Raw genomic sequence first — 27,378 nt, forward strand, 5'->3', positions numbered from 1 at the left:
GCGAGTCGGACTCTCGTCCGAAGGGTTCCGTGCCTATACAACATTAGACATTAGCATAAAACGGCAAAAACAACCACGTTTGCTGTATGGGAGCCCACCTTAAATATTAATTTTATTTTAATTTAAGTATTTATTTTTAAAGTACATTTCTACAAATAAATATTCTTTGAATATTTCAAGCAACTACCTGTCGCCGTTATTAATATCGAGCAATAAAAATCACGTTTGTTGTATGGGAGCCCCCCTTAAACATTTTTTTGTTCTGTTTTTAGTATTTGTTGTTATAGCGGCAATAGAAATACAACATGTGTGAAAGTTTCAACTGTCCAGCTATCACGCTTCATGAGATACTGCCTAGTGACAGACAGACAGACGGACAGTGGAGTCTTAGTAATAGGGTCCCGTTTTTATTACCCTTTGGGCACAGAACTCTAAAAAGGTCTCCAATCAAGGGAACTTCAAACACATTTTTCAGCTCAATTTTCAAAAAACTACACCCGAGCACCCGACACGCACGAAGCCGGGGCGCGTCAACGTAGAGTAAATGCATTTTTTGGTTAGATTAATATTTTTAATTTCGTGATATCTTTTGAATGGAATGTCCGATTTGAATAATTCAAAAAGTAATCTACAGGTATTGAAACCGTCTTGAATATAAAATTATTTATTTGGATAAGGATTAATACAAGTTTATACTCCTTTCCACTTCATCGATGCGTCTTTAGTTTTTGAAAGACATTTGTTTTCCCGGATATATGTAGTTACCTATATATTCCAGCGGAGTCTGATTGACCGATATAGGAACCTGGGATCTGGTTGAAGCAACTTTTGTTTTTGTAGCGTTCAGATGCAGCCCAACATTTTCACTTGCTCTACATAGTTCTTCGATCATTTCTTGTAATTGTGTTGGTGTTTTTGAAAACAATACTAACTATGTCGTTTGCAAATCTAAGATTAGATAGGTATTTTCCATCCATAGAGTCTTGTCCGTTCCCATTTTAAATCTTTCATTATGTTTTGTAGGACCGCTATAAAATGTTTTTTGTAGAAAGTGGATCCCCTGCCCCTGTTTAACCCGTTTATTTATATTTATTATGGGTCCCATTCTATCAAGTTTTACCCGGCTTATGCTTTTTCTATGTATGTCTTTTATTATATTAATGTACATTATATTACATTTGAAATTTACCACGAGCTTTGCGGTGAAGGACAACATCGTGAGGAAAAACCCGCACAAACCTGCGAAGCAATTCAATGGTGTGTGTGAAGTTCCCAATCCGCACTGGGCCCGCGTGGGAACTATGGCCCAAGCCCTCTTGTTCTGAGCAGCAGTGGGACGTATATAGGCTGGGATGAATGACGTATTTGGAATGCTTTGTTGTTTTAGCGCTTGCCAGATGCTCTCGTGCGGTATGGAGTCGGATGCCTTCGCGTAATCGATATATGCTAAGTAGAGTGGGCAATTAAATTCCTGGTGTTTCTCAATGAATTGTTCTAATGTATGGATGTTGTCATACCAGGCACATTGAGAATAGTTTGTATATTACAGGGAGTAGACTAATTGTTCTGTAATTGTTGATATCGGCTGGGTCGCCTTTTTTATATAGAAGAATTATTCTTGATTCTGCCCATTTTTTTGGAACGGAAATGCTTGATGTTAATTCGTAATGGCTACGAAAGCCTATCTTGGCCGTGTCAGACACACTCTTGGCCGTTTTATTATTTAGTTTTCGTTTGCCATCCAGTCGAATAAAAAAAAATATATATTGTACATAAATAAAATACGTTTCCTTCCGATATTTTTCAACCTCACTTTAGCGTAGGTATATAATATTGTGTCATGAACGCCCGAAAGCGCCGTAGCAGCGGCCGGCGAAGCGCTAGGACCAAGTTCAGTTATTAATTATTTACGCTATGTGCTATCAAATGTAGGTATATGGTACAGTCAACTACAAAGATATCGATACAGCCAAAGTTACAAAATAATGTATACAACGACCTTAAGTTAAGTCAATAAAGTCGTGTAGGTACTTATACATATTTTTGTAACTTTGGCCGTATACTGTAAATAAGACGGGTGTTGTTAGCTAGTCAATTCATGAAATAGCGGCTTTTCATTATATGCCTAGGAATTTCATGATCTGGCGGATTTTGCGATCGGCGGCCACATCTAGATTTTCATGTCATCCCAATTACCAAACAGGATTTTCTGAGATACTAAATTTATAGCCAAATTAGGCAACTTTACTCCAGGGCCTCTTACGGCTTAAAATAGCAGCGCTGATTTCCCTAAGGCTCAAACTTGTATCCGGGTCATCATAACGTGACCGACCAGAACTTATATTGAATTTCGCAGCTGTGAGCTCGGAAATACTTAATTGAGGCTGAAAAATGAGGAAGTATATTTTTGAAGACCCATAACTATTAAAATTAAATTGCGATCAAGATTTTGCCAAAAAAACTCACATTTATTGCGATATATTTTTTGCGGACGGTACTGTCACAGTTAGGTGCGCATTTTTACACATAACTTTTATGGTCCTATTATTGGAAGTCCGAAAATGATCTCATACCATTTGACATCATGACGATCACTCTTCATATTTTTTAACACTAACGATTGAAACTCATAATCATCATAATTGACAAGATTTCATTTTTTTAACACCTGTAAATTACTACAGGAATCGAAAGAGTTTTCCCTCCTGAGCATGGGAAAATATTTATTATAATTTATTTCTCGATATTTAAAAAAATATAAAAAATTGAAAAAATATATCTGAATTTGCCAACACTACCACAGAATAGAAATGCTGCCTTTGCCTTTTTCACCAGAAAATGGAGCTGTCATAATTTTGACAACGTCTACGTCCTAAGTCTACGTCAGATTTCTCATTTACGTGATCTTTTTTTTTAATAGAGACTAGCTAGACAAAAGTAATGGATCATATTGTGTGGTAGTTTTGGAATTATGCCCTTTTAGAATAAGCACATCTTAAAAAATTGTAATAAAATAATTAATAATCGTAGCGTAATTTTAAAAATATCAGCGTCTTTCTCGTTCCAAACAGAATACAGAGAACGAATAAAATGAAAAAAATCTAAACTGGGGGTGAAAAAATTTGAAAAAATCCAGGATGGTAACTTACAAGGAAAACTAGAACGGCTAAGTTTGCTTGAGAATTATTAGTAGTTTCAGAGTAAATAGCAGCCTAAGGTATAAAATATACCTAAACTTGGAAGGTTCATCAATATATATATAAATTACTATTACTACCTTAATCTATCCACACTAAACACAAACATCTACTATTGTAATGTTTCTAGTTTATTGTCTAGTTGTAATTAATTTAACTCTACAATTTATTTTTTAGCATAATCACGACCTTGTACGAAAGAGCGAATACCTCCTAATACAAGTGTTAAACTTAAAAGGAGGATTCGTCAACGACTGTAAACACATTGTTAGAAAATAAATGATTTTGATTTTGATTCAGTACACAATACGAAATCCTTAGAAAAATATTATTTGTTTTTTTCGTAATGGCTACGGAACCCTATCCTGGGAGTCTACGACACGCTCTTGGCCGGTTTTTACTATATATTAAGATATAAGATAGATGATAAAACAAAGAAGACAAATTTTCTTTGAAGCAAGTAGCTATTAATTTGGAACAGGCGCTTGATGCACCTCTGTTACAGAAATACAGTGACTGTAGGTATCTTTACTTTTAATAGAAAAAATAATAAATCACGGGCACTAATATCATTTTCTACCTCAGCTCCAATCATTTATAAATTTTGGAAAAGGAGTTGCTTATATTCTTTGTGTTTCGTAAGAACAAAATTGTTCAAGTAAGTATATAGATTTCTAAAATATAATTATTAATATAAACATTAAATAAATTAAGCTACTAAAGTTTCCTATAATATTACTTAATGCCCTTGACTGTACCTAGGTACACATGTTTCGTAAATCATTAATCTGGTCTGACCTATTTACTCTACATTAGAGGTAGAGTAGCTCTACTCTAATTTGCCTATTAACTTCTTGATTATTATTTTGATCTTCCTCACGAATTAAAGTGTGGGCGTCTAGGCAACGAGAAACCAACAGGCACATGCATAAAATTATTTCAAAGTGATATCATCGTGACTGTATCCTAAACATTCTGAAATTTGTATTATTATATTACTTACTAGCGGTGCCCGCGACTTCGTCCGCGTGGACTTAGATTTATCTCAGTCAGTTATTGTTTTGACTGCCTAGCAGCTTACAAAAGATATGCTTTTCTACCGCATGACGGGTTGGTGGCTTTTCAACGGCTTTATTGTAACCTATTATCATTAAGGCCCTGGTTTCTCCCGTCACACGCGACCGGCGGCGTCTGGATGAGCGTCGAATTAAGGTGCCTACCCGCTGCCGGTGACGTTTCAGAGAAACCACCCTCAAACATTCCCGAACAATAAATTCAGTCGCGGACACGGGTCGGGCACCGGTAGCGGGTGGACAGAGAAACTAGGGCCTTACGGACACTCTTGGCACCAGCCTACCTAGAAGGTAGGGCCAGAATTCGGCGATCTGTGGAACGTGCGTAAAGTGGCTGTCTTGTTTTGAGTTGTCTGTCACTACGATCAAACACCGCGTGAGCGGAGTGGCTGAAGAAGCAGTTCAGGATTCCAAAAGGGACTGCACTAGATGGCGTGGACGGAAACAGGTGTGCGTATATTTTGTGATGACTGCGAACTCTTGATATGTTACTTCAATGAGAGAGTCGTGGCTATGGTAACACCTATGCAGGTGGTAACCTTGTGCAAGGTCCGCCCGGATTGCTACCACCATCTTGCTCGCTAATCCTGCCGTGAAGCAGCAGTGCTTGCACTGTTGTGTTTCGGCGTGGAGAGTAAGACAGCCGGTGAAATTTACTGGCACTTGAGGTATCCCATCTTAGGCCTCTAGGTTGGCAACGCATCTGCAATACCCCTGGTGTTGCAGATGTTTATGGGCGGTGGTGATCTCTTACCATCAGGAGACCCACTTGCTCGTTTGCCATCCAGTTATGTATTTCTTTCCCTACTTTTTTTTTACTTTTGTATTAACAAAAAGGTTATATAGTTAACCAAAGCTTCAGGTACCTAAACTAACAGTATCATCATATTCATCATCATCATCAGCCAGACAGCAGGACGTCCACTGTTGAACAAAGGCCTCCCTTAGAACCCAGAATGAACGACAACTCACCACTTGCATCCACCGGTTACCTACAACTCTTGCAATGTCGTCCGTCCACCTGGTGGGAGGCCGGCCAACGTTAAACTAACAGTAATTGTGTCAAAAGTGTTCTTTGAAATTCTTTACCTATACTGACGTATCTTTTTTACCTGAGAACCGATTACGCTATTACGATTCGACGCCATAATTCGTGAGACTAAATTGACAATTCATTGTGCACAAGTGCTGCCACAGTAAGGGTAGTGCTGTTCGTGTCGATATAATAAAACATTACGGCATTGGCTTCTAGTGATATTTATCCATTATTTACGGTGACAATATCAAATTAGTTTAATAATTTACTTTGCAATGTAAGATATAATTGTAAGAAGTGCAAATACGAACCAACGACAATTATTTCATTTATTGTTTTGATTAGCCTCACCTTAAATCCGCTTTATTTATTTTATTTGCGCATGATATCATTGCCGTCCCCAAGTGCGCAGTGCGCTAACCGAAGTAATAGTTTCATCATTATCTTCAGAAGAGAAGCCATTTTGCCACCGGTAATGTGTCGCGATTGGCAGGGGCAGGGGGACTACTACGAAATTCTAAAATCGAAGTTCGTATCGTACCGCCCCTCTCACTCTCGTATTAAATAACATTAACGTCAGCAGGACGGCAAGATACGAAGTTCGAATTTTATACACTTCGTAGTATTATAGGGCCAGGGGCGGTGCGGGGCATTCGTCGATTTTTCACTTTGAATCGTAATGGATCTTAAGCCTATGAAACTATTCACGGATCGGATCGCATGCTCTTGAATCGATCTCACAAATATCGTATCAAAATATGTATTTATTTTAATCTGACCACACATTGATTTAATCGTTGGAGCCATCGGTATAATAATCATAATAAAATAAAATTGTTATTCACACAAGACGATACGTACGGCATAAACAATGTAAGATAAATACAATTTAGCTATGATTCAAATCAATGCAGACCTTTTTAAGTACCCGCATCATGTTTCATAATTTTTATGTATCTATTTGCTTCGCTTAGTAACATAAACAATGCGGACTAGTAATATGGCTTTATTGTCTTTATTAAAAATTTGAGATAATTAATATTCAATAAGTAGGTACTTATTATATCATAACAAATTAATACATTGTCTGTGAACACGATTTAAAGAATACAGTTCACCTTACTTCCGAATCGAATCGGTTGAAGATTATATTGAAATAAATCGATTAAAAAAATCGCTAGATCGTATCCATCGCTAAATCGATCTTCATAAAAATCGAATGGTAACGTGCTTCCCTAATTCGTACCTATAACAACTTTTGTTACCCATTCGGCTTCCATTTCCCGGAGTGTTCGAATGTATTTCGAGGTTTTCTGCACCTCGTGCTCACTGTGTGCGTTATATCTGTTACGTTTTTGTTTTGTTGGTTAATTTTTCGTTGTTATTGTTGACTTTCTTGTTGAGTTTGCTGTTTGTTACTAAGTGTTACGTACGTTAAGTATTAAGCTCTCATGTAAATGAATGTCAAATTTTTAATGAGAATAAATTATTAATGAACTTAATAAATACTACTTATAAAAAATAATATCTACCAGTTTTTCTTCCCTTGCCCAAAGTACTTGCGAATTCCCACCCTAATACTTAAGAACCTTACAAAAACAAGTAGGTATTTAGTAGTTCATCTATTCTAAAGATCTCGTTTTTCTCCATGAAAGTGACAATGCAAGAACAATATTCCCGAAATTGTACAAAAAAAATGCCACTTAGCACACCATTTAGTCAAATCGACACTGAATATCGATATCGGCTACATCACTATTTAATTTCGTCGAACCCTGGCAACCCTTTAACTGTCATTGACTTGTCAATTTAGTCTCACGAATTATGGCGTCGACTATAATACATCAATGAAAACCACATCCACGTCGGTTAAAGCTGTTCCTGGGATTAGCGTGAGCAAACGCACAAACAAACAAACTGACAAACAGACAATTTAAAAATCATTGTTTTAGGTTCTATTGCGCTTAATATTTACCATTGTAACAGTTTTTCGCAAATATTATACTGACAGATATCGGCCAGTCACAGTTTTCTAAATGGTACTAGAGTTTACCCGCAGCTTCGCACGCGTAAACTATTCGATCGTTTTAATTGAAATTCCGGGATTTTACAAAATTCCCCTGGGAAATCCCAAAACTTATATCGTAATCTTCATTGAGGTGTTAAGAACAACTATCCCGTGGGAATATTGGAATAAAAGTAGCCTATGTCTTATTTCAGACATCCAGCTATCTTCATATCAAATTTCATGACTCTAAGCTCAGCGTAATCTGGCGCGCGGCAATGAAGGGGTAAAGAGCTTTACAGACTGCAATGCAGGATAATGAATAGATTTCTTTTTCCCTGAATGGCAACACTGGCATAAATAATAAATCGCTCGTTTTTAGCTCTAAATTCGAGCTTGCGATTTTATTTTGCTTAATATACAAAATGTACCCACCCAATATCATATTTTCTCAAGTTTTTCGCGATTCCCAAGGTCAAAGAATCGAATTGCTTTAAATTCTAGAGAAATAATGCCTTGTTTGGGAGAAACTTGTCAAAATGGCTACAACAGAGCGCCATCATGCTCTGTCTCGTTTTTCTTCCCGTTCTAGCGGTTCACTTTTATATTATAGATACCTTGAAATCAATCAAATTCTAAAATATTAAATTCTGATACCATGTTAGGCAGCGCGTCTCTGTGTACCTATTTACCTAACTCACATGAACATGTCCAACTTAAGATGAACCCTATTTATTATGGTCGACCATATTGTTGTCAGCTCATCTTACGTTGGAAAATAATTTCTACGAACTATCAATTTAGCGAATTTTATATCCCTGAATCATTTTACAGGCTCAATCAAAATCAATCAAAATTTTAAAAGATAACCGAAGTTTTCACGAAATCAACAACGATTTCTTTGATAAGTGTTAGACGTTTTTTTTAATTGACATCTTATTTATTTGTGAACCGATTGGAATGAAACAAACACTAAATGGTTATCCAAAGCAAGGACAAAACATCAGTGAAAACCGCGTCCTCCTACGTTTAGTGGTTTCTGAGATTAGCGTGTGCAAACGCACAGGCAAACAGACAAACAGACGAACAGATAAACAGACAAACAGATAATAATTCTAAAAATCATTGTTTTGAGTTCTATTACGCTAGTATAGGCCCCTAGTAACAGTTTTTCTCAAATATTTCCAATGTACTAACACCGACTTTCTACAGGTTTATTATATGTATAGAATAGAATAGAAGATATAGATATAGATGTGACTACCGTCTAGGTAATTATTAATCGTGTGTTTTAGCGTGATAAGTCCTGTTTGTGGTAGGTACATTTTGACTATGAACTATGAGTGAAAATCACGGAAGTTTAAAACTTTACAGATGTGACTAGCCAAGAATATTCAAATATAAAATGAGACCTCAAAACAAAGGGCCTAGTATATGAAGAACCTATCCAACAATCGGCCATGGGATGACCTTGAATCTTACTAGGGCGTATCTACAAGGTACAGTGCATCTGGGGCAAGGAAAAATACACATAGAAGCATGTGGAGCACGCAGAAGGGCGCGAGAATCCGCGCAGGCGCCGTGGGGCGGTGCTCGGCGGCGAGGGCGCGAGGTGGGCGCGAGGGCGCGCGTATCGACCGCGCGGGGGCTGCGCGCGCCGCCGGCGGCCGCTGGGGCGCCCGGACCGAGACCCGGCCCTCACATTACGTAACGCAACACGCACAGAACGGCGCACAAACAATGTGATTTTATTTTCTCGGATTTTCTACTGTTTTTTGATTAAGTATACAAATTTTAGGATTAGCATCGTGATATTTAGTTAGGTGTCGCGCGACTTTTATTTCGCTATCGTTTTAGATGTGTAGTGTAGTGTAGATAATGTTTGATACTATCCTCGACTGCAGTTCTGTTTTGGTGAAAAATAATAAAGAAATTTATCGAAATAAATTATAATCGCCATGGACGAAGACAACGAGAGTCGACTAGTGGATCATGGACTGGCTGCCCAGCAGTGACCAGTTGTGTGAAATCGATCGATCGGTTTCGTAAACTGTTAAAAAATGTGTGAATCAATAATACACAGAATTAAGAAAATTGTAATGATGAAGACGCACATTTTGAAGAAATTGAAAGCAAAATTATGAAAATTTATTGAATTTTCTATACCGTACCTTTAGTACCTACAAATATTAGCAATTTTCAAGTTATAACAGGATGGCGACTGGTAAGTAAAGTTTCACTCTGCATTTTAGCCAAATTATTTTTAGCCATTACTTTTTCATTCATTAAGAACATAAAAATGATAATTCAACAAAACGTAATATCTCAAACATGCACTAAAAGAAATAAAAACTCCTAGAAATCAATGTTTCATTCGTAAAACAACTAAAATTGTACCAGACTCAAATTTAAAACTATAAAAAATCTAACTTTATTTAATAAAAATGGACGCATATATATAGAGTATAAACAAAAGTTTTATATAGCTATAGGTACCTATTCATTTGAGCAAATACATAATAAATAGCGAGTAATCGGAGCACAAATGCCAAATGTTACTTTTGTCCCTGGTCTCCCCTACCTATTTTTAGTATGGTACTTAAATGATTTAGTGTTTCACATACTAATGCCCAATAGATGACACTTTGCTGTTACCTTTGTTGATAATGGAATGACATAAATTTAAAGATGCCAATTACTCGAATAGTGACCAGCACTCGGAATGTCTACTTTAGTAGTAATAGTAGAGAAATTAAACAAATAAAAGCAATCAATCATGCGAAAAAATTGAATTATTGTCATCGCTTTTATGTTACCTTGCCTACTACACAAAACCAAAACATCTCGCGAACTCTGACCAACAAAATGTTCACCCATTTTTGTAGGCAGGAACTGTATCAAAGAAACGCTTGCTTAAGTCAGTTAACTGACTTCTAAGATACGCCTCTTTCCCAATTACCCGCGGGTTAGGGTCACGAGATAAATCCGACGAGCGTAGGCGTTGATCTATAAAGCAGAAATGAGAGCACTAGATAATACAACATACTTGTAACATACCTGTGCTCGGCTCTATGCATGAGAAACGGCTTGCGTCACCGGAAACCGCGGTGCGCAGCATCTTGCACTCAACAGAAAATAGTGATAAACTTGAACTAGCATTATTTGGTAGCTGCCTAAACCTTTATTTGGCCTACTTCTGTCATTAATTATATACCTTCATGAGTTATGACGATGGAAAGCAAAGTGAAGTAACGCTAGTTGGTATCTAGAAAATGGAGTTGCTCAAGCTGGCAGGTGTAATGTAGGTTTTGTAGAAGATAAGAATTATCTTTGAAGTATTTACCGCGCTTGCGGCGTCTACAGTTCATTTGGCGCTCTTTTGCTTCGCTAAAATGAATTAAAAGGTGTAGACACAAATGCAGAATTGAAATCACGAATTCGGAAGGCATGGAACCTTTTCTCAGTTATACTAACTGAATTACTTCAAAATTATTGCAATCATATAATAAGTAGATAGGTACATCGAATTTTAATGTTATCATTATTTGTCCACGGTCGTAGGCGATGCAAGTCCTGTATTTATATATTTTTATTTGAGTGCTTAAACATTTTTCAGTTCATCAGTAATTTAATATCCTTCAAATAAGATTTACAGGATATTGTTATGTTCAGCGTCATATTTAGATACTAAAGTGATTTATATTCCTATAAAATCTAGTTTTATGTCATTTCCTCACAGACGTCCCGGTGTTTTGCGTGCTTTCGAAATGCAGTGTCCGCTTTAAAGGGAATGCGTTCTAATTTAGAACTGGAAGACGTTTTTGTTGAGCCTCCTAAACATAACTTTGTTGCATCTGATATAAACACAGTTCATATTAACGTAAGACGCCTTTGACATTTTTTTTACGAACAAGCCGATTTTTTTCCGTAAAACATATTTGCGCTTTTTTTTTAAACTGAACTTTTAAGCTTTATCTACGTGTGAGCCAGCGTTAGCTTATCGCGCGTTAATATTAGTCAACATGACTGTCATCGCAGTTTTTTGTCAAATTAGAGGAAAACATATTTTATCGTATTTTTTTTAGCTAGCTGGTTAGTTAGCTAACGGGTGACGCAATTTAAAACATTCGGGCTGATGCGCGCGCGGCCGGGCCGGCGCACAGTCCGCGCGTGCGCCTTGCACCGGTACCGCGCGCCAAGCTGCTGAGCTGCGCCCGCGCCGCGCCGCGCCTCTATATTTCCCGCCCTCTTGAGTTTACGTGACAATTTTCGTTCGCCGCGTACGAAATAAGTTACATCAATCAGTTCCACACTCCCCACTTCCACCATTCATCCGTGCGTAACGAAAGTTCCCGCGTTTTTTTTGGCTACAACATAATCATATCATATTTACGTTGCGAGAAAAATCGTCATCTTAAAAGTTATGCAGGTTTATCCATACGTGAACTAGATGGACATTTCAACGTTCAATGAGTGAACCCTCAGGCACGGAAAAATACTGATCGCAATAATGGCAAAGAGTGACTCATTCCCTATAATCAACATTCATATACGCGATAAAGACAAAAAGGATATAAATTTGCAAAGAGACAACGATGTTGAAAAAAATAACAAATCTCAACTCTCCACTTCGCTTCAAAATCGTAAGTAACGGCAGGCATTGTTGCAAACGTCCGGTCTAAATCAACCATAAACTATTACAGTTAAATCGCGGAGTATCGTAAGTAAGTATAAGTCAATGTGTTACCTATCTTATGTGTAGGTATATAGAGGGCCTCAAAATAAGGGTCAATGGATATTATGTGACCTTTTTTCGCTGTCATATCATTCGCTAAGATAACGAACCACATTTAATTCGACAGAAACTTACCTATACTTACCGTAAAATCCTGACTAAAACGATCCCATTCATGCCGCCCACCCCTATTACAAAACGTACCTAGGTATTATTTAAGTAGGCCTAAGCGTTTTCTCTCATCCAACAACTACTTACGTACCTATTTGTAATTGTTTAGAAATTTTCTTTCCCAAACAATAGATCTTTCTTTGTCAGTCAATAATACAATAGGCTTTGATTTTTGTGAGCATGCACTTGATAGACTTGGAATAGAAATATGATGTGACACAATGAAGACATGCTATTGTTTGGTGCCGTGGGATACAGATTGAATCACACACCTCGTCACCTCATCTTCTTCCATTATGACATGTATTTTTCCCGGATCAGCTTTTTATGTACGTGTATCTAGTTCTAGTTACCTTCAGGAAAACTACTTAGAGTTTTTCCTTGTCATTCAATCCACATTTTTTGGAATTTTAGAGAAAAAAAGTCAGTTTATTGTCCAATTTTATTGTTAATCATCTTATGAAATTAACTGAAAACAAAGTGTCAAGTACCGCTTGTACTCGTTAATCGTAAGAAGGTGCAAGTAGAGTTTACAAACTTTGGATTCTGCTACATACAACAATAAAACAGATAGGTACTATGCCGTATTGTTTGAAGCCTATTACCATCAGTGACCTTAATTTCACTGGACAATAACACCAAATTGTATTAGCCGCGCAGCTGATTGATGGGCACGTTTGTCGCTTCCGCTTGTTGTGCCCGATACTAGGCGCACGCGCACGCGCGTCCCTGCGGCGCGGGCGCGGGCTCGAGGGAACCTGTCGCGTTCCACTCCGCCGCGGCCCAGCTTGGCCCGCTTCCTTTTTGCACCACGCTTATAGAGAACCACTATGTATGTTTAGATTGCCCCAGGAAAGAATGGACGTTACAAGGCCGACCTTCTGTCTTTTCATTTCTAAGATAATATTTATCAACTCCAAAATACCTACCTAAGCTTTAATACCTATGTTTAGTATGATACATTTATTAATAAGTACTAATGTACTAATGTAAACTGATATAGGGGAGGGCCAACCTTAAAATGTTTAGATACGCACTGAAGCATGCACCATATAAGAAGTTGAGGGGAAATTGTTTCACAAGCTAAAGGTATTGCGGATGGACATTGCAAAAGGTAATTGCTGTAATTTACACAGAAACTTGAATTTCGTAGGATGCCAATAAACTGTATACTTGGTTTGGATAGGTATTTAACTAAATGTAAACAAAACAACGTCAATTGGTGTTTTAAATATTGAAATTCCCCCATTAAACTATGTGTCTAAACATTTAGATTTCTGCATTTAAATACACTAGTTTGTATTACTTACAATGATAGATAAGTAAAATGTTTTTTAAAATCCTTGAATTTACCAAATCTGGCAGCTGAAGTTTGTTTACATTTAGTTAAATACCTATCCAAACCAAGTATAAGTATTGATATGATATATATGGCCAATAGATTCTTTGGCACTTTAAAGACGCAATAATAATCTCAGAATATGCTCGTGTTTTGCGACCCAAATAGATGAAGATCAATTTTTTCGACGCGTTCGTAATTGAGATTTGTTCGCTCTTGTTTATATAAATTAATTGTCTGCAGAACGTGATCGCGGCGAGCGCGACTACATCGGTTTCGCGACCCTGCCAGAGCAGGTGCACCGAAAGTCCGTTAAGAGAGGGTTCGACTTCACGCTCATGGTTGTCGGCGAGTCAGGCCTCGGCAAGTCGACACTCATCAACAGCCTGTTCTTAGGAGATCTTTACAAAGGCCGGAAAATACCAGATGCTGCAGGTAAAACTAAAGATTTCAAGGTATACAGACACATTGTGTTGAATATGAAGTCAACTAGATTAAAGGAGTAAATTACCGCCCTAGTGCATTGGTAATTAATGTGTTGTTACAGATAGAGTAGAAAAGACAACGACGATAGAAAAGAAAACGATGGAGATTGAGGAGCGCGGAGTAAAGCTTCGTCTAACGATAGTGGACACGCCGGGTTTCGGGGACGCCATAAACTGCGAAGACTCGTGGAGAACCTGCGCGGCGTACATCGACGAGCAGTTCCGACAGTACTTTACGGACGAGAGCGGCCTGAACAGACGACACATGCAGGACAACAGAGTGCATTGCTGCTTGTATTTTGTACCGCCTTGGGCACACAGGTTAGTTTGAATCATTGATTGAATCAGGCGTTACTTTGCGGAGGTCATTGGTTATATCAATGAATTAAAATCATTTACTTTGCTCACCCGCGAAATAAAACCCATAGCCTAACATCTGGTAGCATGGTGAACATAACATCTGGTTGCTCTGAGGATGAACTCAGCTTGAGTTCGAAACGCGTCATGTAGTGTGGTGGTGGTCATAGTTGGTTTTGTGTGATTTGTGTGTGTTCTTACAGTGTGGAGGTGGAAGAGCTGCATGAACACGTATTTGTTGCATAGACGTATCTATCATAAAGACGTAGGTGAGCAAAGTAATGTTTTTAGTTCAGGTTAGTTTGTTTGTTCAATGTAATGGGTCTATAAACATAAGCCTAAGCTAATGGTCGCCCCTGGGAGTCCTGCGACCCTTGGTTGAAGTAATAGGGATCATTCTTTGCCATGGTAGAGCTGCCCGTTCGTGTTTTGGCCATGGCTATAGTTACTCCTTTTTAAGATAAATGCAGACATCAAGCATTGTTGCAACAGCGATTACAGTGTTACGTATTGAACGAGGAACAGAAAAACAACAATGCGTTCAGTATTGTGTGTAATGAGGCAAGTGATTCGAAAAGAGCAATTTAACCGAACGCTTTTACCATTTGGCCCATTAAACCCTTTCACCGTCATTATCCTTCAATCGGGTACGGTAGAACTTTCTCTCTTAGAATATATTTTTCACTTCTCATGCTCGTAAAGTTTGTATTTATGCTGGATCTAGGTGACTTAAAATAACTTTTTATGCTCTAGTGCACAAAGTAAAATCTTCGTCTAAGACCAAGGTAATCAGATATCAACAACCACACACAAAAAAATCTATATTTTTTTATTAATTTTTATTTTATATAAAAGTAAAAATCAATCAAAAATAGCAAAGCATGAAAAATAAAACGTGTTGCTATTTCATTTCCTCTCAATCGAAGTGAAAAGCAGTGTAAAACTCGAGCATTAAACCCATTTTCCTCTCGACGTCCGATCTCTCTCCGACTCTCGATCTACCGGCTCGGGTAGCTATATGAACGTCTCGGGTAAAACGGCTCGTTCATTTATGCTAGATCTTGTACAGTAAAATACTTTGTATCTTATGCTCGTAAATCTTCTAAGACCAAGGCTAGATCAACAGCCATAAACAAAAATAACTTTGAATCAGCTCTAGTGTATTATAGTAATTTATTTGCATAAGCTTAGCTATCGTCAGGTCGCAACAGCCATTTTAGTTCATTAAGTGTCTACATATTTTTTAATAATTTGTAATTTATAATAAAACTAAAAATCAATCAAATCCATCAAAATTAATCAATAAAACTAGAAATGTATAATTACAATGCATGAAAATAAAGGTACCTAGTAAGTGAACAAATGTTCCCTGTTGCTATTTTATTTCCTCGCAATCGAAAGTTAACTATGTCAAAGTTAACTCAAGTTTTTTAATTGGGTCGACTGGCCAGGGAAGCACAGATAAAAGCTGCATTGCGGAAGTATACGTAAGGTACGTGCTCCTTCTGTGGTAAGGACACGTTGGCCTATCGCAGTGTGACATAGCTGGCGTGTAATAAATACTACTTGATAACTCATTTAAATTTCTAAACAAGCCGTTTGACGACAACAGCGTTATATGATTCATTATCATTAACTATTTTATCATGGCTTTAAGTATGTATCATATTATTTTACAATCAAGACTGCCACTTCGTTCAAGGGTATTCGGAATCAGGGGTGAATCCTGTTTTAGGCATTTGTCCCACCGCCGACGCTGAGCGAGAAGCGAGTAGAGCGACTAACTAGAAACGAGTGGGCGAGCAGCGAAAAGCGAGTGTAGTTTTGTCGCTCGGCTGTAAGCGAGTGTTCGAGTGCGACTGGCGGCGATTACTCGCTCCACTCGCTCGAGCGGGGCGGCCGCCAAGCTAACATCACTGAGCAAGTATCGCTGCTGAGCTAGTTTTATAGCTCTTGTCGCTGCGACAAAAGATGTAAGAGCGAGTTCTCGCCGGCAGTGTGAACAGCCAGCGATCAATTATTAATATATGTGTCTCTTTTACGCACACAGGATCTCATATCTTTTGTTCGTTCTTGAGCGAGAAAATAGTCGATAGCCAATCGTTTCCTCGCCGGCGGTGAGACAACCTGCCTTATAGCCGGGGGTCAGCCGAAAGACGTTCATACATACACTCAGAATACATATCTTAATTTTTTAAATAAATCGCAAAAACATCGAAACTTAGTTATTGTAGAATAACATTACTCGCATAGCACAATCAATTCTTCTCTTTTGTCGCAGAAAAATATAAATCAATGAGTTTAGAAAAATATCTACTGTTGTCCGAGACTCAGCCTAGGGCCCAGAGGCGCGGGGGGGGGGTCGTGACCCCATGACCTCCCACCTCTCTGGATCTGCACCTATTCTGTATTTAATTTCTAAATACATTATTTTATATTGTAGCTTAAGGCAAGTTGATCTGGAGATGATGAAGCGATTGCATCGTAAGGTGAACATCGTGGTGGTGATAGCGAAAGCCGACTCGCTGACTGCTGCCGAAGTCAAGCGACTCAAGGCACGTATTCTGACTGACCTCGAAGACTATCAGATACAAGTAAGTATGAAAAACTTTGCATAGAATATCTAACTACAGGAGCGCGCACAAATATCTGATATGTCCTATCAGCCAGCCCTAGAAATAGAGTCTCATCAGATATTTCTGCACGCGTTGCTGTGTAGATATTGGTGCTGTCACCGACTGTACATGTAAGTACTTAACCCACTGAACTAGTCTAGCATAATGATACAATGTCACCATAGATACGAGTGTTATTAGATGTAGTGAAAAGTGACGCTCAAGTGAAAATCAGTCTTATGTCAATGTCATAATCGACATAATCATAGACTTTGACATCGATTAAAATTAACTTGCAAGATAAAGATTGAAACAAACAAATAACTGAGGCGATGTTAGATAAATGCTTGTAATTGTAAACCTAAAATTTACTCTTTCTTACATCTATCTCCTAGATTTGATTGTTATGAAATTTCACTCAATTTTTATAAGCAAATCATTTGAATTAAGATTTGGCACGTTTCTACCTCTACCGCATGTTTTTATTGGGATTTTACTACTTTTACTATATATAGGTAATTTTATTCTTATTTCTTGTAAGGTCGAAGTCAAAGATATGTTTACACTTTACAACCTTGTCGATATATTCGCTGTAAAGTGTAAACACTAACGCTGACGACCGGATGGCCAAGTGGTTAGAGAACCTGACTACGAAGCTTGAGGTCCCGGGTTCGATTCCCGGCCGGGGCAGATATTTGTATGAATAATACGAATGTTTGTTCTCGGGTCTTGGATGTTTAATATGTATTAATCTATATAAGTATTTTAATCCGTTGCCTAGTATCCATAGTACAAGCTTTGCTTAGTTTGGGACTAGGTCAATTGGTGTCAAATGTCCCATGATAATTATTATTTTATTTTTATTTTAACAATTATACTTTGCTCACCCGCGACCTTACGATAAGTAACTACGTCTATGCAATAAATGTGAAGTCATGCAGGTCATCCACCTCCACACTATAAGGAAACACACGAGTCACGCAAACCCGACTATCACCACCGCCACCACACAACACTGACGCGTTTCGAACTCTGCCCGAGTTCATCCTCTCAGCGCAACACGACCGTTCACCATGTATGCGTTAGTCTAACATCTGGTAGCATCCGACTCCATGTTCTGCTTTCTTCTTATCGTGCTATGAAAACTCCGGACTGTGATAATTACGCTATGCCCTTTAAACCTGTCACACTTAGTTCGTAGATGCACCTGTGACGTAATCTTTGTCCAGGTATACCAGTTCCCGGAGTGCGACAGTGACGAGGACGAAGATTTTAAGCAGCAGGACCGCGAGCTGAAGGCAGCCGCGCCGTTCGCCGTGGTGGCCGCCGACACCGTACTCGAAGTGGGCGGCAAGCGCGTACGCGGCCGTCAGTACCCCTGGGGCATCGTCGATGGTACGCCAATGTCCTTATACCAGAGGCAAGAATAGATGGACGATAAAATCCAATGTAAAAAGTCATCCATAATACAAGCATTATTTGCTGATACATGTACACTTACCAAAATTCAAGTTAATCCGACTACTTAAGTACTAGTTGCTTAAAGCGCTTTAAAATAACGTAGTTTCCTGTTACGGATTAAGACTGAAGCTTCTGTTTCCTCAGTCAGGATTACAAATAAAATATATATGTAGGAATGAGTGGTATGCTGAATGACTTGATCGGATGAGATGATCGAATGAGGGAGATAGAGTGAATGAAGGACTGGAGAAAGACGAAAGACGTGGGCGCGGAAGGACGTATTTGATTTGATTATTTTAACTAAGATTGTGCTTTTTTGCTTAATTTGGAACTAGGTCAATTGGTGTCAAGTGTCCCATGATATTTATTTATTTTTAGTTTCATTTGAATTGCATTTTTATTTCGTCAACTAAGTTGATTCTTTATGATTCTTCCTTTGAAGTAACTCTACATATGTATGTACGAATATTCCTTCTCTTGAACTTTTTCTGTTGTAAAAGGTTGCCTAGAATATATCGCTCTGAAGCGATAAGGCCACCTTTGGCTTATTTTGTGATTTTTCTTAACATACAGTTAACTAGTTTGATTCCTAGGCCACCACAGAACCGTTTCAAAATGACATTAATTACTATTCCATGGTGGCACAGGAATTAAATTGACTATACCTTTCTGTATTGCTTAATACGTGATGTTTAATTAATAGATATACCCGTGCAAGGCTAAGATCACATTTCATCCCCTTCGTCGCTTACAACTGTCATATCCTTAACAAGCAAATGAGAAACAAGCGTTAACAAGGGAGAGATATACGTTAGCAAGGGAGAGAAAAGCGTTAGCAAGGGAGAGGGAGGCGCGAGCAAGGAAGAGGCAGGCGTTAGCAAGGAAGAGGCAGGCGTTAGCAAAGGAGAGGCAGGAGTAAACTAGGAAGAGCAGGCGTTAGCAAGGGAGAGGCAGGCGTTAGCAGAGGAGAGGCAGGAGTAAACAAGGAAGAGGCAGGTGTAAGCAAAGAAGACACAGACGTAGCAAGGGAGGGGCAAGCGTTAGCAAGGGAGAGGCAGGCATTAGCAAAGGAGAGACAGGTGTAAGCAAGGGAGAGGCAGACGTTAGCAAGGGAGAGGCAAGTGTTAGCAAGGGAGAGGCAAGCATTAGCAAAGGAGAGGCAGGCGTAAGCAAGGGAGAGGCAGGCGTTAGAAAGGGAGAGGGACGATTTGACATATACATTTATTTCAGTGGAGAACCCGCGGCACTCTGACTTCACGAAGCTGCGCACAATGCTGATCTCCACGCACATGCAAGATTTGAAGGACGTGACACAGGACGTTCATTACGAAAACTTCCGCGCGCAGTGTATCTCACAGATATCGCAGCACGCCATGCGGGAGCGAGGGTAATTATTTGGACAATCTGAAAACAAAAGATTTGTTAGCTGTAAACTTTTAGGCGTACCCAAAGATCTATAAATTTAGATAGGTACATACTCCCTACCACCATACTTCGATCGTGCCGAAATGTGTCAACTTCAAAATGAGTAAGCTCACTCAAATTAATCATGACATAAAAAGAAGTGTAGCCTATTACCGTTACAGAAAGAGATGGCACTACACCCCGCTGCGAAGGCATATCTAGACTTCTAAATCTTTGTGCGTAGGTACCACCTAATTTAGAGCTGGGATTTAATTTAGACGATCAACATGATATAACATCTCGCACCTCGCCTACTTCAGTTTCATAACAAAAGTGTAAAGCGTTGGATCCCATTGTATAATAGAAAACTGACATAAATACGAAATAAGAGTAATTTAGGGATAAATGCCAAAAGGTATGTCCAGTTGTAAACTGGACGCTTGACAACTATGGCTGAAATATTGTCCTCACTCTTTTTGTTTGTTTAGTCGGAATAACGTGAGTGTTGAAATCTAAACAATAATTGATTACGTATGCATTATGCGATCATTTCTGTGATCACGGCGATTTGTTTGTTATAAAATCAACAGTAGACAGTAGTCAATCACTACCTTACATAGGAGTTGTTACATGGATATATAAGCTCTACATACTACAAGATACCTGAGTGGAACCTTCGTGCAACTAATGTCATGTTGATATTCCATACTTTTATCAAGGAAATCATGTTGAAATTTATTAATAAAAGGGTACCGGTACATGAATTAGTTAATTCAAGTGTACAAACCAAGTACAAACAGAGTAGGTATCATTGCTACAGATCAAAACGTATCAAGGCTATCAAGTTATCTTTCCTCAAAGTCTTTCCTCCTTGGATTCTTCAATGTTTTATCTGTAGTTCGAATTTCTATTATATCTTTAACTTTTTTTTATAACTGAACATGATTTTTACAGCAAATTGAAGAGGGATTCAATGGGAAATAATAGCGATGTAGTAATAACGGACACAGATAGGCTACTGCTGCAGAAGGACGAAGAGGTAACTAACGTACCTACTAAATTATTACGATGATTTATAGTCGTTTTATATTTTGAACAGGATAATTAATTTTAATTACACTTAACAATCTAGCGTATGCGCTATTGCCCCGTTACATTTAGTGTACCGGAGTCCGGAACTCCAGAAAATATCAGTTAAAAAATACAATTATTTTTCACTTATTGCAAATAAATGAATTATGAATAAATATTTCTATTACTACTAAAAAAAGTCACATGAAATAAAGAGTTAAAAAGAAGACAAAGAAAACTTACCTAAGAAACCTTAAATAAATATATCTATCTTATTTTTCGTAATTTTTCCTTGATATTATATTTATGTTATTTTTTTTTCAGATAAGGCGTATGCAAGACATGCTCACTCAAATGCAAGAGAAACTCAAAGCTTCCGACAAGAAACATGACAGTATTATAGATGTGTAAATAATAGACTGCAATGTACCTCTAGCGTAGCGTTACAATTTACCTTACCTACTCACTTTAGTGCTAATTAAGAAATATTGAAATGAACCTCTTTAGAAGTACTTGATGAATTTAGGATTTTAGACATATTTTGTGTGGTCATAGTAATATTATCTCGAGTCCAAAACCTTACCTAATTTAACGAAATCTTCCTAGCTTATTGTTAGTCCTACCTTTCTATAAAGTTGTTGCAGTGATATTTGGGTTTACCAAGTTCAATTAATATTATTATTCTGTCTGACCACCATTGTTATACCAAAGTTTTGTTAAGATTGAATAAGCATTTCGTGCACTAATTTGTTACAGGAACATTTACTCATTAACTTTATATTTATGAGAAGGTTTATTTATTACTAACATTCATTTTTTTAAATATTACTGAAATTTTAAATTTTGTACCTATCGATGTAATTGTATTAATTAACAATAAATTGATACTTTACTTTATATGTCTTTTATCTCCAAATCTTTTCCAAATCTCAAAGTACCTGTAGTTACTAGAGTTTTAGGAAATCTTCTAAGGGTCTCCCCAAACCTATTGACGCGGAATCGGCTTTAGCCGATCAAAACTCTTTTCTTCCAACTATGCTTTAATTTCATCATAACCGCACTAAATAGGTACCCAGCACAAAGCGGGACTTTTCTGTCCTAGATCAGAAAAAATGTATGCAAATCCTTTATTGCATTGTTTTAGTTTTTTATTTTATTTTGAAACGGGCATCGTACAAATTTGTCACATTAGCCCATAGGGCAAAACATTAAATAACAAGAAAACAAATTATGTACATCTCACAATTGACGATTAACTAACATATCTTATCACATCAGCCAACCTGAAAAGCATTAACGCCATGTCTGAGGCCGGCTGAGCTAAAATACCCACAAACATTCCCGTGTCATACTTGCTCAGGTTGGCTGCTGTAACGAACGCTTCCCACGCCGCACGAATCCGAACACATTCCTCTGAAGGTAAATGCCCCCCTGTTTAAGATTGCTATTTAATACTTCACACGCGTCACTGGCACAGCTATCTGCACGGTACAGTACCAAATCATCAGCGTATTGTATGAATGATACAGGGTTTACCAGAATACACGGAAAGTCATGAGTATATACATTGAAGAGTAATGGGCTTAACACTGAACCTTGTGGTAAGCCTTTCCAGACAGTTCTGTATAAAGTATCAGAATCTAAGACTATTTTTATAATCCTTTCGTGAAACATTGCTGAAATTATGTTAATGAGGCGTTTCGGACGGAACACCTAATTTTACCAATTTATTTATAAGTATCTCTATATTTGCATTGTACGAATTTATGTCTAGAAAACAAGCTGATACCAATATTTTAAGTAAAACGGTCAATAAAGCTATTGGACGAAGTGAATTATGATCGTTTCGGGGTTTATTTGGTTTAGGTAATGGCAGCACCAGCTGGTTTTCTATTCTGGAGGAATATGGCCAGAAATGAAAATAAAATTAAGAAGGCTGAGGTAATAGGATAGGATTTGGTCGCTAGAATTGGCTAAAAATGAATACGAAATGCCATCGCATCCCGGTGCAGAGTCAACTACATACGAACGTACACTTTTTAGCTCAGACAGTGAAAATAGACTATTTAAATGTTCATTACCGCTGTCACAAGAAAGTGATTCTATTCTCAATGGCATTGTCTTGTGACAAATGGAGGATCAAGTTTATTTAGAAAATTTTCAACTACTGCAGGCTCCATTTTAGTTATAGTGTTATCAACAAAAGCCCCTCAAAACATTCTTATTTTTCTCCAGATTTCAGGGATGTGTGTATTAGGAGATACGGAATCTTTTTACGGAATCTTCCAAGTTTAGGTATATTTTATACCTTAGGCTGCTATTTTTACTCTTAAACTACTAATAATTTTTCCACCCACCGGTTTAGATTTTAGAGGGGGAAACTCGATTTTAGTGAAAATTTGCACTTTAAAGTTGAAAATTTGGAAAAAAGCACTGAATCGAAAAACAGTTGTAGCAAACGCCTAGTGGTTTTAAAAGACCTATCCAGCGATACCCCACACTATAGGGATGGATGAGAAAAAAATCACCCCCACTACGTCTATGGGAGGTAGGTACCCTAAGATTTTTTTTTTGAATTTTTTATTGTACTTTTTTGTCAGCATAGTTTACATATATATCCTTGCAAAATTACCTACAGCTTTCTAGCATTGATAGTCCCTGAGAAAAGCCGCGGACGGACAGACAGACAGACAGTCATGGCGAAACTATAAGGGTTCCGTTTTTGCCATTTTGGCTCCGGAACCCTAAAAATCTAGTGTTGGGTCTTATGAAATTTTACAGATTACGTACAAAAAAATGTTGTTATTGCTACCAATCCTACCAAAAATTTGACAGATCGCGGGTAAAAATATCAACTGTATATACTACTAACTCTGCCAAATAAAGTAAATTCTTAATTTTTAAGAATTGATTGATTACATTCAAGAATGCAAATTTCATTTTATGATAGTTTAGTAGAGAACATTTTGAGTTGATTTCCTTTTTTTGTTATTTAAAAGAGAGTGACAGCTAAAAGAACATCTTATCAAATCATAGTACTTATGCTAATAAAAAGTTTAGGATTTTTTTTATCCCGAAAATTAAAGGAAAAATGTGGTTACTCTACTTCTAATACCTTAGATGGGGCCCAGTCACGTTTTAAACAGCACAAGCTTTAAAATCCAGCAAAAACCAGTACAATTCCTTCGAATACTCGGTTTGTGTCGTAAATCAAGACAATTTTAGTATTTAACATAATGCAACTTTATGCCTTTTATGTACTAAAAATATAAAACGTTAGGTAAAGACGTAAAATAAGGATTTATTGACACTTTTGTCTAAAAATCGTGCTAACTAGCCCCGTGCTACTGTATATATTTCAAACTATGTATTGAAGAACCGTCGACCGATCAAAAACTTAGGTCTTTTGAGATAATTCAGCCATTCGTAAAAAGATGGTATAACGCTACACGGGGAATAAAATTGATTAGATTTCTCGTCTCCGAAAGCCCCTATGCAGGTTAGGGGTTACTGCACTGCACGTATACCTTAACCACTTGTCTGTTTACAATAATAGTAGTATAGGTAGTTCCACCAGAGTTGAGGTCACGCACACAAGAACATGTCGTGTAATGACAGCAGGATTTTGACATTTACTCATTCATTCTCCTTTTGTGGAATCAGTTATTTTTGTAGTTGTGTGTAATCATTCAGCGTTGCGGCTTGCCGTAACAGTATGCTGAGTGGGGTCCACTTTATACTATTCGATGTTATTTTATTTTGTTCTCTCCATGTAATGTATTTTTATGTGTATCGAATATGTGTAAATAAATGTTTCTCTCTCTCTCTCTCATTCACTTCATTTCTGGCGGAACCTCGGCGGAACTACTTTTGTTTTCATCAGTGTGGTTGTATAGACTTAATCCTATCACACACTCAAAAAAAATACTTTAATTCTGTGTTACCAGACTTCTCTTCAGATGTATCTAATTTTTTGGCTGCAGTTTACTAAAGGTTATAATAATGATACCAAGGACAGACATTTTTGGATTTTAGTTATAGGGAATAACGATAATGGATAAGATAAGATTTGAATTAATTTAAATGATAGAAATCACCTGTAAAATATGCTAAAATTGCATGAAAACGGAAACGTTATTTCCGAACGAAGTGCCTTCTGTCAAAACCGAAAAACGCTGTCAGTCAGCTGTCTGTCTGTCACTGGTGGACAAGTAATGGTTTCTTTCAACATACAGACTGACCGACCGACAAGATATTACAATACTCGCCGAAATAATATGTTACACATTTTTAAAAGTGATAACTGAGACTTAATTATTATAATTATGGCGGATAGAGATCTTTCTATGGGACCTCGTGAAGGAGTTACATACCCAGTAAGGGTGCAGTACTGTGGAAATTGTTCGATGCCGATAGAATACTGCGAGTATTACCCTGAATACGATAAATGCAAGCAATGGTTGGAAAAGAACTTGCCAACCGAATTTGAAAAAGTCAAGATAGGTATGTTTTGAGATTTGTGTAATTATGATAAGGTTATAATTCCATCATATTAGATTATCTACTTTTAAGTGTACGTCAAACGTAAATGTCTTAGCCTAGTGTTAGTATTGCCTCATTTCCATATTATTTCAGATGAGGAAGAGAATGCTGGTGGTGAAGAGGAGAAAAAAAGACAAAAACGTGGAGGCAAGGGTATGCTCAAATCTAAAAAGAAAGAGGATGTTCCTAAGCTCGTGCAGGTCTCCCGGGCTCCGCGCGGCAAGAAAAAATCTGTCACTGTTGTCTCTGGGCTGAGCACCTTTGGTATGTGGTATTGTTATTTCTCAATGCACCTGTACAATTCATAAAATGAGCAGAAACCAAGATTTAACCGAAAGAAATGAGTCAAACAAGGAGTTTTTAAAGCTATCTAAACCTTCCTTGGACAGTGGTGTTGTTTTTATATAAGGGGTCTGTATAATAAAATTATGGACTTTTTGTTATATTCCCTTAGTCTGAAAAAAATTTGCTATGCCAAATGTAAATATAAAATAATGTGTGCACTTGATCTATTCATATCTCAAGTATACTTTCGATCAAGTTTACTTTTTATTAAATTTACAGATATTGACCTGAAAGTGGCAGCAAAGTTTTTTGGCACAAAGTTTGCTTGTGGGTCGTCAGTGACTGGAGATGATGAGATTGTTATTCAAGGAGACGTAAAGGATGACCTGTTCGACATTATACCAGAGAAGTGGCCTGAGGTAAGTTTTTAGTTTATATAAGTAAAAAGTATTTTAATTTTCTGGGTTGCAAACTAGTGGCACTGATCTAGCAAGCCCAACTTTTAGAAAAAGCCCAGCAAAGTATGGTGATAAAAGTGAGTGAGACTTGATTAAGAGAAACATATCAGTTGTTTTTCAAACTTAGAACAAACTCTAATTAAGCAATTGCTTAAAGCATCATATCTTGGGAGCACCCTAAACAATAAACAGCACCAAATAAATATGATTCAAATTATTTCTAAGACCAATAATAGTTTTCTTGTTAATTAGGGGTTCGGATTAGGGATGCGGGGGATGCCACAGTTGTGGATTGCTTAGTTAGGGCATCAAGTAGTTTTAAAACTAGTACTTAACAAACTCCATGAAAGAAATGGCAACTAGACCTCTAAGTAAACATGACGATTTTAAAAACATTTAAATGATTACTCTTATCTTTTTTTATGTTTACAGATTGATGAGGATAGTATTGAAGATTTGGGTGACCAGAAGAGATAGTCACAATCAAGGGTATAAAATGATGACATGAAATAAAGGGTATTATTCCTTTGTCAATGTGAGCCATTTATGACAAAGATTTGGAATTCTCTGTCTTTGTTGCTAAGATTTTACATATTGACAAAGTAATAGAGCACTTTCGTCTAAAATTACTTTATTTATGAGCTACTGCTAATAAAATGAAAGAAAAAATATTTTGTATTATTTTTCACACCTCATTGCTCCTCTATCCTTCCTTTTTTTTTAATCTTATATTTTGACGAGGCTTTAGTACACTAAATGTGACTATGCCAGCCTCATGGGGAGCCTCAGATACATGTTACACTCCCTTGTGCCGAAACCTAGTCTCTGGATGGAAAGGCCTGTCTGCTTCTTCTGAAAGTGGTTGACTCCGAATCGCATTTACACTTCCATTCAACAGATCCATACCATCCAGATATCTGTTTTTGTTGTTCTTATTCTGGTCACATTCCAGAAGAAAATGAAGGAGGTCTTCAGTCTTATTACAACCTATACACAACCAAATTTAGGAAATAATTTAGTGGAATGTGACCAGACCGCACACGAAATGCAAGGACAAGTAGTTCCCTGGGAAGGCTGGCACAATCAAATCAGGGTACCTTGTACACTTTGTTCTGAATATTATTATACCAAATGCCCTTTGTTT

The 27,378-nt window shown here is 37.5% G+C and overlaps 3 protein-coding genes across 5 annotated transcripts in view; 2 read left to right on the forward strand and 1 right to left on the reverse strand.

The window, feature by feature from the left end:
• The window catches only part of LOC141437347 (carboxypeptidase D-like), a 27,313-nt gene extending 16,727 nt beyond the window's left edge, over positions 1 to 10,586 (reverse strand). Inside the window, exon 1 of the mRNA XM_074100648.1 lies at positions 10,369 to 10,586. The gene's annotated coding sequence lies outside the window, so the exon portion shown is untranslated. The remainder of the gene's footprint in view (positions 1 to 10,368) is intronic.
• On the forward strand, positions 8,597 to 21,846 carry Septin4 (septin 4). 3 transcript variants are annotated; one of them, XM_074100652.1, is made up of 8 exons: positions 8,597 to 9,535; positions 13,800 to 13,991; positions 14,104 to 14,362; positions 16,842 to 16,992; positions 18,243 to 18,408; positions 19,705 to 19,861; positions 20,833 to 20,917; positions 21,274 to 21,846. In XM_074100652.1, exons 1-8 carry the CDS (start codon positions 9,526 to 9,528, stop codon positions 21,358 to 21,360), a joined length of 1,107 nt encoding a protein of 368 aa, XP_073956753.1. In that variant the 5' UTR covers positions 8,597 to 9,525; the 3' UTR covers positions 21,361 to 21,846. The 3 variants fall into 3 exon arrangements, with proteins under 3 accessions (XP_073956753.1, XP_073956751.1, XP_073956752.1); XM_074100650.1 differs by lacking the exon at positions 8,597 to 9,535 and adding an exon at positions 11,459 to 11,954; XM_074100651.1 differs by lacking the exon at positions 8,597 to 9,535 and adding an exon at positions 12,707 to 13,331.
• Positions 21,847 to 25,244: 3,398 nt separating this feature from the next.
• Positions 25,245 to 26,905, forward strand: LOC141436790 (density-regulated protein homolog). Its single transcript, XM_074099842.1, has 4 exons — positions 25,245 to 25,452; positions 25,585 to 25,755; positions 26,056 to 26,195; positions 26,667 to 26,905. The coding sequence occupies exons 1-4, from the start codon at positions 25,275 to 25,277 to the stop codon at positions 26,709 to 26,711; spliced, it is 534 nt and encodes a 177-aa protein (XP_073955943.1). The 5' UTR covers positions 25,245 to 25,274; the 3' UTR covers positions 26,712 to 26,905.
• Positions 26,906 to 27,378: the final 473 nt, after the last annotated feature.

Source organism: Choristoneura fumiferana, chromosome 17 (assembly GCF_025370935.1).
Source record: "Choristoneura fumiferana chromosome 17, NRCan_CFum_1, whole genome shotgun sequence".
Lineage (NCBI taxonomy): Eukaryota > Metazoa > Arthropoda > Insecta > Lepidoptera > Tortricidae > Choristoneura > Choristoneura fumiferana.